Source organism: Capsicum annuum, chromosome 8, assembly GCF_002878395.1.
Source record: "Capsicum annuum cultivar UCD-10X-F1 chromosome 8, UCD10Xv1.1, whole genome shotgun sequence".
NCBI lineage: Eukaryota > Viridiplantae > Streptophyta > Magnoliopsida > Solanales > Solanaceae > Capsicum > Capsicum annuum.
This window is the reverse complement of record NC_061118.1, coordinates 33955931-33968370: the sequence shown is the minus strand read 5'-3', so window position 1 is coordinate 33968370 and position 12440 is coordinate 33955931. Positions and strand designations below refer to the sequence as shown.

The 12440-nt window shown below is 36.9% G+C and overlaps 1 protein-coding gene across 2 annotated transcripts in view; it reads right to left on the bottom strand.

Annotated features, from left to right (window-relative positions):
* Nucleotides 1–11299, bottom strand: part of LOC107845328 (glycine--tRNA ligase, chloroplastic/mitochondrial 2) — a 30712-nt gene extending 19413 nt beyond the window's left edge. The window contains exons 1-15 of one of the 2 annotated variants that reach the window (XM_016689592.2): nt 10953–11299; nt 9717–9767; nt 8993–9060; nt 8341–8422; nt 8141–8204; nt 6428–6483; nt 6114–6191; nt 5833–5907; nt 5381–5451; nt 4756–4872; nt 4548–4649; nt 3890–4016; nt 2837–2920; nt 2500–2586; nt 549–650 (exon numbers count right to left, since the gene is read on the bottom strand). In XM_016689592.2, the coding sequence (XP_016545078.2) occupies nt 549–650; nt 2500–2586; nt 2837–2920; nt 3890–4016; nt 4548–4649; nt 4756–4872; nt 5381–5451; nt 5833–5907; nt 6114–6191; nt 6428–6483; nt 8141–8204; nt 8341–8422; nt 8993–9060; nt 9717–9767; nt 10953–11189 (1401 nt within the window). In that variant the 5' untranslated portion in view covers nt 11190–11299. The remainder of the gene's footprint in view (nt 1–548; nt 651–2499; nt 2587–2836; nt 2921–3889; nt 4017–4547; nt 4650–4755; nt 4873–5380; nt 5452–5832; nt 5908–6113; nt 6192–6427; nt 6484–8140; nt 8205–8340; nt 8423–8992; nt 9061–9716; nt 9768–10952) is intronic. The other variant, XM_016689601.2, reaches the window with a different exon arrangement.
* Between the last annotated feature and the right edge of the window lie 1141 nt (nt 11300–12440).

The window sequence follows — 12440 nt, the reverse complement described above, 5'->3', positions numbered from 1 at the left end:
ATCATGCTCATATCAAGAACTGAAAATTTTGAATTGAAACCTAAGTTTGAACCAGGGATGGGAATTTGGAAATTTACCCTAGGGAAAAATTAACTGCTAGGGCCTTATCTTTTGTGCGGATTTCCATGTCCTATTGAAACTATTAAGGATACTTTGTGTGGCAATTTGTCATCAAACCCTAAATGATGTGCAATTTTATTTTTAATCCAGAGCTTCCCTGAACAAAAAATAGATAGTAACAATATAAATATAAAGCTGGTGACTGATATTGATAGCGTATAACTTGTTCTCGGAAACACCGGCAACATTTAATTATAGATTAGTTTGTGTAAGGTTTTAAATGTAAGGAAATATATGAGTTCTTGGTCCCTAATAATTCAGGGGAAAAATGACTTGCTTGCAGTTCTCTTGTCAAAAAGAGAAACAACTCGCTTGCAATTTTCCCTTCACCTCTATTTAGCAGGCCAAGACCCAAGATACAAGCAATAATACATATTCTAGCAATCTTCCATCAAAATAACGAATAACTAGAACTCAATTCACTCCACCTTGGTAGGATTTCCAGCCTTATCAAAAGCTTTAGAAACAGGAGGTCCACGAATCTCAACCTCATTTTCCACTTGCTTAGGGTGTAGCTTCTCAATGCTAACCTGCAAATGATCCTTATCAGCATCTATAAGGTGACGAGAAACCAGTGAGTAGTGAGTTTGCAGGAAGTACGTTGACGGGTGGAAAGTCCAAGGCTTGCACAAAGTCCATGATGCAGTTTGAAAAGACTCCAATATGCTATAGATATGTTAATTACTGTTATTAATTCAGCTCATTTAACAAGAACTCGGTCAAGTTGGGATTGGATAGATAAAACTACGAGTACGTCTTACACACTATTGAGTATCAAATTACTCAGACTCCAGAATTAACCCAGTGAATTGTGACAAACTGCACTAACTAGGAGGTAGTGAGAGCAAGAACAAGAAATCTCAACCAATTCATGAAAATGGAGATTTGTCCACTTCAGAGAACCTTTCCGGAAGGCCCTTATAGAAGTAAGAAACAATTATGTAAGGCTGAGAAAACTTTACAAGCATGACCATTTCTGATGCCATAATGCTGTAAATAGACCAAAATGAAGGACACCTCAACTCCTGGCAAAGAAACCATCCTCTTGAACAGGATTAACAAATCTACTATTGAACTGAGCCCTACATTCTATCAATTTGCCAGCCTTACCTCCAAAACTCAAAATTTGACATACATAACAATTAAGAGCTACTCCAAGTCCTCAAAAGCAAAGGAAGAAAAGAAAATAAGATTACTCGACACCTTTGAAGTCCATAGAGGTGAGAATTCATACTAATAGCCCGTTTGGCGGAACTTTTGGGAGGTCATTTTTTATCATTTTTAAAAAAAAAATGAGGCGTTTGGCCAAGAAAATAAGTTTTTCCGAGGAGCAGCAAAAGTTGTTTTTTAGAAGCTAGAAAAAGTAGTTTTCCCCAAAAGTACTTCTGGAAAAAGCACTTTTCAAAATAAGTTGAGTTTAGAAGCTTGGCCAAACATGATAAATTTATCTTTTCACACACAGCATTCTCCTTTCAAAGGTCCTCGTATATATTTTGCATTGTGGTTCTTGGGCATTTATTTGTTCGATTTATAAATTTAAACATGATAGTTTATTATAAACAGAAACAAGGCACAAGGCACAAGGCACAAGGCAAGCAAAGCAAAGCTAAATCAACTCCAAGTTGGACTCAACAAATGTAGCGAGGACCGGCCACATCAGCATTGTCTTCCAACTACGGAAGGAGCAAGAAGCCCTCTAAGAAGGGAAAATTTAAGTAATGGTGAGGAGAAGACAACAAAGAGGAAAATGATGACTATGATGATGATGATTAGGATGCAATCTATGGATATAAGTTAGGAATGACAGACACTGTTGGGTGAGGTGGAAAACATAGATATGAAGTCAGTCTTAAATGAAGCTCATGAAAAAATTGAAAATAAGGGAGGAAAAAGCGAAAGTCCAGCTCAGCTAAGTTCATGGATTTTTCTATCCAGACATTCTAATTTGGGTGGGGGGGAATGGAGTTTGGTTTTTGTTCTTTCTGGAACATGTGCCATTCTTTAAAAAATATTAGAAGTTCCGATAAAAATAGATGTTATAGTACTGGCTTTGTACTTTTAAGAATTCTGGTAGCATTTACAAGATTTGATACTGGCTTTCATACTTATTGAACCACACATGTAACATAAAAACGATTTGGCAAAGGTTTTTCTAAGAAGCTGCAGGCATTGGAGCTGCTTCAATCTTTTCCATTTTTAAGTAACATGGATCTGAGAACAGATATAAAAAGTATATCGATAATGCTAGATAAAATATTCCAAAATCCTGCACTCACTTTCCTACCAGTTCGTGTCTCATAGACAGTTCGCACAGATTTTTAAACTAACCAGAAAAGGAGAATTTGTGAAGGAGACCAACCACAATGAAACAAATCATACCACTAATCTACGTGGGGTGCCACGTGTTTGTATTTCCCCATGAGGCAACCTTTGTTTGTCCAGTAACTGAACAATCAGATCCTTGAGCTGCCATGACCAGCACAAATAGAAATCAGATTTAACGGGAGCAGTAATACAATCAACTAAGCTGAACTGCTTGCTTGGGAACTCACACCAGATCACATCAGAATGAATTAAGGCAAGAGAAAAGACAAGCACGGTTTCTCTTCCCTGCTTCCCTTACCGTATTTACAGTATAAAGTTCAGGAAGAGAAACTTGCAAATAATAACTTGCAAATAATAGGAATGAAAATCACATGACAAAAAAGATATATACTTGTGTGCATGCACTAGATACATCATTTGGAGGCAACTCCTCGGTCCCAATTTCAAGAACAAACAACCGTGGCTCTGAAGGCACCTGTATCACAGGAAAAAAAGTGTGAAAGAAATTTTACCTATGCTTTAAAACAAGGTTACGAAAAGAATGTGAAGCAATCTGGCAAGCTCTGAAAACCAATATTCCATAAATTCAAATCAAGCGTCCACAAAAAATATGCATGCGGGTAAGTCTATCAAAAACCAGGTTCTATCAAAAACCAGGTAAACCAAGAAAATATGGAGATTATGCTAGTGAGCGAAGAGCCAAGTGGGAAAATAAGAAGGAAAGGGGAAGTCTAAAAAGACCCCATGGAAAAGGATGACCTCGACATGCCTGTAACTAAAAACTCGCAGGCTAAGCAATGGAATCGAAGTAAAATTTCTTCTTACAAGATGACGGCAATTTGAGAAGAAAAGGTTGAAACCTTCATAGAACTGATCACTGAAAAGGAATGAACCACATTTTCAAAATAAACCTTGCTTTTCTGGAAAAAAAAAAGGATCATTTGACCAGGGATGGATAGCGTAGTCTACTCAAAAGAGCCCATAACTTTCAAACTTAGTTTGGGAGCATCATTTCTACAGATGGATCCCCTCCCCAAGCAGCGGAACAAAGAACATAAACAGTAACAATATAGTTCATAAAGTGTTAATGGAAGGATATAGTAAATAAAAGAAACAGAATAAAGTTACAACTCTTTTGGCAGATGCACAGCAAATTAAGGGACCAACTAATCTATGCATGGAAACTAGGGAAGGAAGAGACAAGGATCGAGAACAACAGAAAAGAAAATAGAGCGTAAAAGAGTGGGAATATCAGTTTCTTTCCATTGTTTAGTTTGGTAGGAACATCAGAATGTTTATTTATCCTTCTTATTGAACTAAAATAATGGGGCCAAAGGAATGCTTTCTCTCATTCAGTAAACAAACCAAGCTTTAGAATGGCAGACTTTTAAAATAATTCATGCTTTCTCTAGTTCCAAGCAAAATCTTAAGTGAAAAAACATACCTTTCCCGTTCCTTCCTCCGAGACCCCTCTTTGAACAAGAAGATGATCACTATGAGAAACAACACCTAGGGGATGGCCAAGAGACTCCCTTGTCTTCAACCAAAGTTGGGCACATTGACGAGCCAAACTGCACGAGGGGACAAAAAACATACATAAAAACAAAAAATTTCAAACTTGAGCCTTTAAATTTTTTTGGGGTAAAAAGGCTTGGCACCAATAGACCTGACCTCTCTTTACAGTAATAAAGTTTTACTCCCTCCGTTCCATTTTACATGGCAGTGTTAGAATAGGCACGGAGGTAAGGAGATAAAAGAAAAACATTTGGCACCAATCAAAAGTACCCTTAGAATTTGTGGTATTGAACATGTCTTTTCTATGGTTCCAAGAGCACATAATTAGAAGTAAATAAGAGGCATACAGTTAAAGAATTCCTAAACATAGAAAGGTATAATTCTTTATAGAGCAAACTAAATAGAAAGAGAGTAATATAAAATGAAACAGATGGAATATATATTAAGTATGATACTAGCATTTGGAACTGCGGGAGCAAATTTTTACATGTGCCCAAAAAGGTAAGATTTCTCAATCATCAACCGAAGGAAACCCGACAAACTCTCTGGCAAGAAAAATAATCAAGAGAAGTGATACAAATGTCTACCTACGCATGCGCCCAAAATAACGAGCACGTTCTGTCACCCCAACAAAGCCTCTCGAGTCTAAAACGTTAAAAGCATGAGAAGTCTTCAAAAGCTGATCATACCTAGCACAGTACAGGGAATAATGTTACTTGATGCTAAAGTTCACAGAAGATTTATTCTTATCTCCATTCCGTGGGGAAAAATTAGCATTAAGATATAAGTACATACGCAGGTATTGCAAGGCCTAGATCAAGCAAACGGCGAGCTTCTGCTTCAAAAAGATCAAAATGCTTTTGTATATGGTCAACACTAGCATGCTCCAGATAATACGCACTCATCTCCTTCCTGAAACAGAAGCTTCAATCGGGATCTCTTTTCCGAAAATGACAGATGTATCAAGCACACATACTCCAAATTTTAGTTGTATTTTTCTGATAAGTGCTCCTAATTAAATTATGACAGATATTCAGAATTTTTCCAAATTAAGTTGGAAATAGTAAAATCTTTGCAAACACTCTGATTTGCTTACATGACAAACACAAAAAGTCTACACATTCTGGCCCTTATCATATGATATGCACCATCTACAACTGTTTTTCCTTTTATACATTTTAAATATAAATACAAGTTTCATTTTCTATACAGTTTAGAATTGGAAGTTAAAAGCAATATTTATGCCCAATGACAAGAAAATGAAGAAGATACTGTCTAACTATCCAAGATAGTTTGAGCCTTAAGAAACACCAGACTGTAAAATTTCTCAAAAGGCATAAGAGGAAAAATGATCTATCTAATAGTAAGGAAATGATCAAAGAGGAAGGAGAAAGCTTTCTGGCTGAATTAGCTTATTTACTCATTTTCCAAAAAAAGCTCTCCATATGTAATGCCATCTGCATACTGAATCTTTTTAAAATGGTCAGCACCCTGCAGTTAAGTAATAATGAGTCATAAAAAGCAAAATATTGGAGAACCAGAAGAGAAATGCAGGTAGTTTATCCTCTTTATATTCTAAGATATGGGCAGTGACGAATATGAAGGTCTTTCTGCTACCTAAGAAACATAGTAAATGTAGATATCATGTTGGAGGTTCTGGTACAGAAATAAAGCAGTAAGAAGTGCTTCGAACACAGTATGATCCAATTAAAAGATTAAACAGCTCTAATGCCTTATCCCTTAGTGAGAAGAGAATGCAGAATGTATATAATGAACCTCATCATGTGTTTGAAGAAGAAAAAAAGGAAAGAAAAAAAAAGCATAAGAGGAGAAAGAACAAGCCTGAAAGTGATATCAACAAGCAAAATTAACCTGAAGTGACATGAGGATACGTTCAAGCCCATAAGTGATCTCAACTGATACTGGCATCAGCTGAATACTTCCAGCCTGGAAAGTTAAAAATTAATGACTGAGCTAATGACTGGATGTGTTCAAAAATATAGAAAAAGGGTCAATCAGAAAAGCAAAAAGGACAAGTTCTTTTAAGTCATTAGTAACCAGTAAAGCAAATGAAGTTTTTAAAATGTGCTTGTCGAGAAAAGATAAGGATTCTAAAACTGCAATACACCTTTTGTCTGAAGAGAGAGAATAACCTGCTGGAAGTAGGTGAATTGTGTGATTTCCATTCCATCCATCCAAACCTCCCAGCCCAATCCCCAGGCACCAAGCACCTACTAGTAGTTCAAGCCAACAAACATTTAACAATACAGCTCTGTGATATGCAGAGGGAAGGAACAAACATTACTGTGCACCAAGTAGTAGAAAAAAACATTCATGCAAATCCAAACAAAAAGTTGGAAATTTGCCTGAACAGGGAAATAAGTACAAAAGAAATTTTCTGTTCATGAAACACTGTGCATATGTACGAATGTCAAATATCCCTTATCAAGTGAAAGAATAATCTTACAGGGCTCTCCCAGTTGTCCTCAACAAAGCGAATATCATGAGCATTGACGTCAATACCTTTCAACACAATAAAGTAAGAGCTCAAGCCAAAACAATTTCTAGAACTAATATACACACATACACATATGTCTGTGTTGTGTGTGTATACAAGAAACACAAATACATACACGACATGAAACTTGTACGAACGTCCAACAACGACAAAGGAGAAAAAACTAACAGTAAGTGTATGCATACTTGGTTGAGCATGGCTGTTACCTAGACATCAAGTGACACAAAATTTATATTATTTAAAAATAAGAACACGGAGAGGAAATGTAACAGACACCTACTTCTTTTCTTTTTATATAGTTTCTTTTAATTAATTTGGAAGGATAGCTGTCTTATACAAGTCTTTAAGAACAGTAGAAAACCTATTCAACCATATGGTTCTCTACATATAACATTCAACCATCTATAGTAAAGTAGGAAAGTGTGCCAAATATTAACTAGAACAAAAGAAACAAATAGCCTCTTTACCATAACTAACAAGTTGCTTTTAACTTTTGAGTTCCTAAAATTAGTTCCTCTCAGGGCTTTTCCGTCAATTCCCTTTTAATATGTTAAGGTCGCCATATAAAGCAAAGTTATTCGGGTTAGGAATGAGATTATTCGGGAGAAGGTTGGAGTGGCTTCGATGGAGGACAAGATGCAGGAAGTTCGGTTGAGATGGTTCGGGCATGTGAGTAGGAGGGGCGCGGATGCCCCAGTTCGTAGGTGTGAGAGACTGGCTTTGGATGGTTTCAGGTGGGGTAGGGGAAGGCCGAAGAAATATTGGAGGGAAGTGATTAGACGGGACATGGAGCAGTTACAGCTTACGGAGGACATGACCCTAGATAGGAAGGTGTGGAGGACGTGGATAAGAGTAGAAGGTTAGTGCCTGTGGGTGGGCCATAGTCGAAAGCTAGGAGAGCTTTGGGGTGGGGGTATTGTGGGTGAGGGTGCCTTTGGTTTGTTAGTATAGGGTTCTACTGTGTGGGTGCCTTATTTTTATTATTCCACCGTGCTTTATTATGAATTTACTTATTATTCTTTGTCCTGAGCCGGGGGTCTATCGAAAACAGCCTTGCTACCTCTCCGGAGGTAGTGGTATGGACTGCGTACATTTTACCCTTCCCAGACCCCACTGTGTGGGAATACACTGGGTTTGTTGTTGTTGATATAAAGCAAAGTTATATTATGTGATTAATGAACAGAAAGAAACTCTGCTTTCCTTGACCTATTCCAGCAAAGCACGATCAATCATCTATATTGGACACATTTCTTTTAGTTCATCCTTGCAATTCTTCTTAATCACATTTCCCAACATGTTCTTTGCCTGAAACTTAGATTATCTCATATCCTAGTTCTAACTCTAGACATGCTCTATCTCTAAAAAGTAGTTGCCATGTACGCCTTTAAGATAGCAGATCAGACACATATCCAAATTTAGTGACCACGGCATTCTGGTCAAAACACAAAAAGCAAAAGATCAGAAATCATGGTCCTATATCCCAGGCTTCAAAGCTTAAATATGATAAGAGTTTGCAAGTTCTTAGATTGGTAGGCCGTGCAGGAGTCTTATTACCTACCAGAAGTACTTTATGGAAGAAGTTATTGCTGCAGCTACCACATAAGTTATTCTGGAAGACATAATATAGGAAAAAGAAAAAGGGAAAAAAGAAAGTAGGTATACCTAAAGCTGACAAGCTACGGATGAACAGGTCCTGCGAATTTCCTGGATCAGGCTTCAAAATCACCTGAGTTTCAGTTCAAACAGGAAAAGCATCCAGAAGAATTAAGTCGGATGTACAATAATCGCATATAGAGTTTCAACAGCACTAAGCAATCAAGTGTAGATCAGAATTTTAGACAATAAATTGAAAGCAAACTAACCTGAAATTGTGTATGCCTTTGAAGCCTATTTGGATTTTCTCCATAACGACTATCATCTGGACGGATACTAGGCTCTACATACCTGCCATTAGACAGTCAAATTATAGCCATACATGAGAGTATAGTAATGTATCCACTTCTTTGCAAATATAACATCATCCTTCACGCCCAAAATTAAGAGTATGGCAATCCAGAAAAGAGTAAGTGAAGCATGAAGAACTAGATAGTAATGTATCCACTTCTTTGCAAATATAACATCATCCTTCACGCCCAAAATTAAGAGTATGGCAATCCAGAAAAGAGTAAGTGAAGCATGAAGAACTAGATAGTGAATCAGTTACTGCAGACACCTCCTCTGGTGCACCTCAAGGAAAAAGGACAGATGTGAACTAAAGAAACAGGATATTTGGAATAAAGCTGTATGCTAGCACAACTGATTAGTCCATTCTCTTTGCCAAATTCATTCTCATTTAGTTAAAACGGCAACATTTTCTATTTCACTCTCATTTACTTCACATTAAAGAGACTTTCTAAGATGTGGACGACGTTTTTGCACATTTCCTCTCTCCTTTAGGGAATTCAGGTCAAATATGATGATGATAATATCATCGGAGAACTTAATAAATGAAATGAGCCAATCAGAAAATCTTACGCAACATTCCACGGTTCTGGACCGAGAACTCTTAAATATGTTAGAGGATTCATAGTCCCAGCTCCAACCTGGTCAATGCATTGAACTTAAGCAAGTTAGTAAAGTAAGATGAAAAACTCTTAAAGATTAAAAATCTAATTTAAATGCATCCAAGGGTGTGGCCTGGTCATTGCAGTGACAATCTAAGACACTAGGTGATTCTTCCCATTTGTCCTAGCCTTGGTGGATAGAGTTACCTTATATCTGTTGTTGGTCGCAAGTGACAGGCATCCCGTGGATTTAGGGAGGTGCGCGAAAGCTGGCCCGGACACCATGGATATCAAAAAAAGTTCTAATTTAAATGCACAGAGATCTAATAACCACTAAAAGATCATTGATGGTACGGCTATACTACAAAGCATATTTTATCAAATCATATGTATTCATACAATCCAGATTCAGTGCAATATACGGTACGTATAAACGTGTCCTAAAGCATTTAGGAGAATGTGCTCAACAACTCCTTTATGCAGGTATACTAATAAAAGTTGCACATCAACTATCAAAAAAGAAAGTAGGCGAGGAGAATACACTTAGTTCTTGCAACTTGAAAATCACAATTTATGACTTTGATAAGGTATCAAGACTCATGAAAAAGCAAAACATCAATTCCAGCGGAAAAGCAAGTTCATTTTTTCCTGTTATGTCTTGTACATTTTGAGTACTAAAAAGGATAATATCATACCTCAGTATTGCTGCATTGCATCACGGCACATCCTACGGAACCCCAATACTCCTACCATGTTAAAAGGAGAGGTTAATCCATAGATAATACTAAGATAGATATGAAGTGTATCTATATCGATTGGGAAGGTTAAAAATGATTAAGAGTGTCGATGTTAATCTTTGCCAAAGAGGAGCTAAGAGAATCAAGAGATATGTATAGGGTAGACAAAGCAACCAGAAAACATCCATACTACATTCATCTACCTCTTTTAGCAAGTATGAGAATATGAACTAGTCAGTGTAATCCCACAAGTGGGGTATGGGGAGGGTAGGGTGTACGCATACCTTATCTGTAATCTTTGCGAGACAGAAGTAGCTTCTAAAAACCATAGTAAAAACAAGCATTTCAAGAGTGTACACCATTCCTACCTGTCACACTTTCCTTTCCCATTATCGAACAAACCAAAGTAAAAACTAAATTATACTTGCTCTACGAGTAGTAATGTCACGACCCAAAAACCAAGGGTTGTGGTGGCACTTGTCGCTGCAGGCCTTGACACGTAAGCCTATCACCCAAACCGATATGAATTGAGAAAAATGACATCGAAACCCACGGAAAGACTCCTAGAGCGGAGTCAAACCACACGCAGATATAGTAAAAGCGGAAATACATAGTCAATGATACAAACCAAATCCCAAAACCTGGTGTCGTTGACTATGTATTTCCGTTTTTACTATATATGCATGTGGTTCGATTCCGCTCTAGGAGTCTTGCCGTGGGTTCTGACGTCGTTTTTCTCAATCCATATTAGTTTGGGTGATAAGCTTACTAGTCAAGGCTTGCCATTACACTTTGTGTAAACAAGCTAATTATTATCTGCTTGCCAAGTTCATTATTGAATAACTTCAAAGAGAGTTGCTGCTCCGTATCCATGAGCACCGTGACCTCATAATTCTCATCCACAAACGCCCATATTTTCCCATTAATATTTGACAAAGCAGTAGGCATCCCCAACCTCCTCCTGTACTTCTCAATTTTATGGGCATGTTGAAAAGGTTCTAACAAGGCAAGTATCATAATGATACTTGGTTTTTGGGTCGTGACAAGTAACACATAAAAATAGTGACTTGATATAATATTGAAACCATGAAGAGCAATTCTTTGCAAAAAAAACATAGTATGTCCAAGAAAAGTAAGATATACATTTGTAATTTGCTCAAGAAAGTAAATTGTAACCCCATTTAAGTAAAATACCTGAAGCCTTTGAATGGCTTGTTGAAAAGTAGGAACAGACGACTTCTTCTGATGCTCTGAATTGTGAGACACATTAGAAGAAGAAGAAGTGGAGAGTGCAGATACAGCGGCAGATTTAGAGAAGAAACGCCTGTGGAGAATGATGGGCAGAGGCTTGGTGGTTAGGAGAAAGGAGGAGAAGTGAGACTTGTTGGGTTTGAGAATTGAAGTGACTAATGGCAGTGCAAGAATCGCCATTCTTTCTGGCTGAGGGGGATGGGATGGGTTTATCCGAGCCCGGTTGGCGATAAAGGATTTTATGTGTAGTACTTTTCTATTTTCTACTATAGCCTGTTGGCCAAGTTTGGGAGATCAAAAATACTATTTTTTAAAAATGTTAGACATATAGACAATTCTTTTATCCTATTTAAATTTTTATTTTGGAATTTCATTTCAATTTTACTATATTTTATTTTAACCCTCTAAATTTATTTTTTATAATATAATATTTAAACATAAGAAGATATTATTTGGTATAGGTTATTTAACGTGCAAAAGATATAAAAAGAAAATTGTTATTTTGTAAAGAAAATCGATGGACGTCCATTAGTTTTTATCTTTTTTATTAAAATTATTAAAAGTTGGTTAGTTGTTAAAGTGCAAAACTATATTTGAAAAATACAAATAAATATAGCAAAGCATAAAAAAAATAGTAGTAGTATTTTATATTTGAAGGTTACAAAAAAAAGGGATTAAAATGTTTAAATAGAATAAGGTCGAGATGGAATGTCAAAATGAAAAATAGGGTCCTTAACGTTCCTTATTCGGTTGTAACTAAAGTAGATTAAGAGAAGGGATAATGTCAAAAAGGATAGATTTGACCCGATGTCAAACTGGTCAAAGGCTCAAACGAGACGAGTCACGAATCAGAATGACTTCATTAACTAATCACCGAGCAAGAAAGACACTTTGCACTAATTTTCAAGTCGAGAAACTCTATAGACGTGTTATCAAGTTAGGTTAGGCCAACCTCAAAACTAGATGTGATCATCTTTTTTATCCAACACCACAGGCGGTAGACAAGAATCAACCTCTCAATAGAACAGAAAAGAAAGAATGAATCTTCTAACAAGAACGTAGATAGTTTTTAGAAGCATCATTGACTTCGTTGTTCTTAGTAGCAACTTGCCAAGTGGGCGAATGGGGATCATCAAATCGAGGCCATGAAGACTATAACATAGAGTTATAACAAGCGCTAACAATGGACTAGTGGAACAGGGCACTGCTCAAACTGATGCATCTCGCAAATTATTGTTGTCGGAGATGACACCGGCAAAAGAATGGAAACACCTATTTAGTACTAATCGTATGGCCTCTAAAGGTATGAATCTGTCTTTCATTCCACCGACAATTACAGATGGTGAAAAAGTAACGGAAATCTCAACTGAAGATGTAGCTAGTGAGGAAGCTAAGTGAAAAGCAGCTATAGTCCTTTATGTTGTGGGTACG